The sequence below is a fragment of the Trichophyton rubrum genome (genome assembly GCF_000151425.1).
Source record: "Trichophyton rubrum CBS 118892 genomic scaffold supercont2.3, whole genome shotgun sequence".
Taxonomy (NCBI): Eukaryota; Fungi; Ascomycota; class Eurotiomycetes; order Onygenales; family Arthrodermataceae; genus Trichophyton; species Trichophyton rubrum.
The window spans coordinates 2,260,735-2,261,749 of record NW_003456426.1 but is presented as its reverse complement, the minus strand read 5'-3'; the positions used below and the strand labels follow the sequence as shown (position 1 = coordinate 2,261,749).

General features: G+C 43.9%; 1 protein-coding gene across 1 annotated transcript; it reads right to left on the bottom strand.

The window, feature by feature from the left end:
* Nucleotides 1-79: 79 nt before the first annotated feature.
* TERG_12023 (uncharacterized protein) lies at nt 80-346 on the bottom strand (the record flags this gene model as incomplete). Its single annotated transcript, XM_047751046.1, has 2 exons — nt 80-98; nt 186-346. The coding sequence occupies 2 exons, from the start codon at nt 344-346 to the stop codon at nt 80-82; spliced, it is 180 nt and encodes a 59-aa protein (XP_047605988.1).
* Nucleotides 347-1,015: the final 669 nt, after the last annotated feature.

The following is a 1,015-nucleotide window of genomic DNA, read 5'->3' as shown; positions in this document are numbered from 1 at the left end:
AAAAGACGACGGCCTGGTGCATTGGGATCAAATGCAAGGATGCGTTTTGGCCCAGACTTGCTGGCCATTGCGGCATTGATCAAATTCCGAATCTTGTCCTTGAGGGCATTCATAATAGCGGGTGTGATCTCCAGTAAGTTAGTATTTCAAGTTAATTCCAATGAACCTGACCGGAAAAGTCTTACCTCTGTGATTTCGCAGAAATTCCAAGGGTAGCTCCGGTTTCTAGGATGGTAGTTTGTTTCAATCGAGCTTGAGATTTTTGGAGTTTGGATTTGTGTCTCGAAGCCCCATACTTATACGCAGACGTGTCACTAAAAATCATCTGGGGCCCATAGGATTCCATTTTGGCCCCCAATCTAGTACTTTCTTTCTAACCGCCCGGTAGTCATACTACAAAAATTGGTAAACATGACAACAGGGTACTCTGCATAGTATACTTTTGGTCCATTGGTTTCAGGGTGCTTTACCATTTAAAATAGGGCTAGTGGCACAACAATTCACCCCCATTGTAACCGTTCCTTTGCCTAAAAGTGAAACAATCGTTGTAAGCTATGCATGCCTTGACATGGATCACCGTGTACGCCTGGTCGATTAGTTGACCTTGTACCATCGCTTAATCATGGGGTCACCTGTATTGGGGGGGGTCTCAGTACCCTATAACGTATAATGATAAGCCAGACGAGTACATTCCTTGGATTTTGACTGTTCATATAATCATTTAGGTAAATATACTTGATAGCCACATGTAATTGAGGTACAATGTTGGAGTCCTCGCTCATTCATTGTTGAGGTCCTGGTCCTGGTGGGCGCTTAGCAAGCGCTTCACCAATAATGCCAAGACGCCAAGACGGGGCCGCCTCAACCAGTTATCCAGACGGCGTTAAGTGAAACAGTCGAGGCCTTGAGCATTTGATGTTTGATGGCTGCTAGGAAATAATTCTTACGCATTAGACCTGAATGTATAGGATAGGATAAATTATGAACCTTACATACAGACCCAGTTTGAATAATC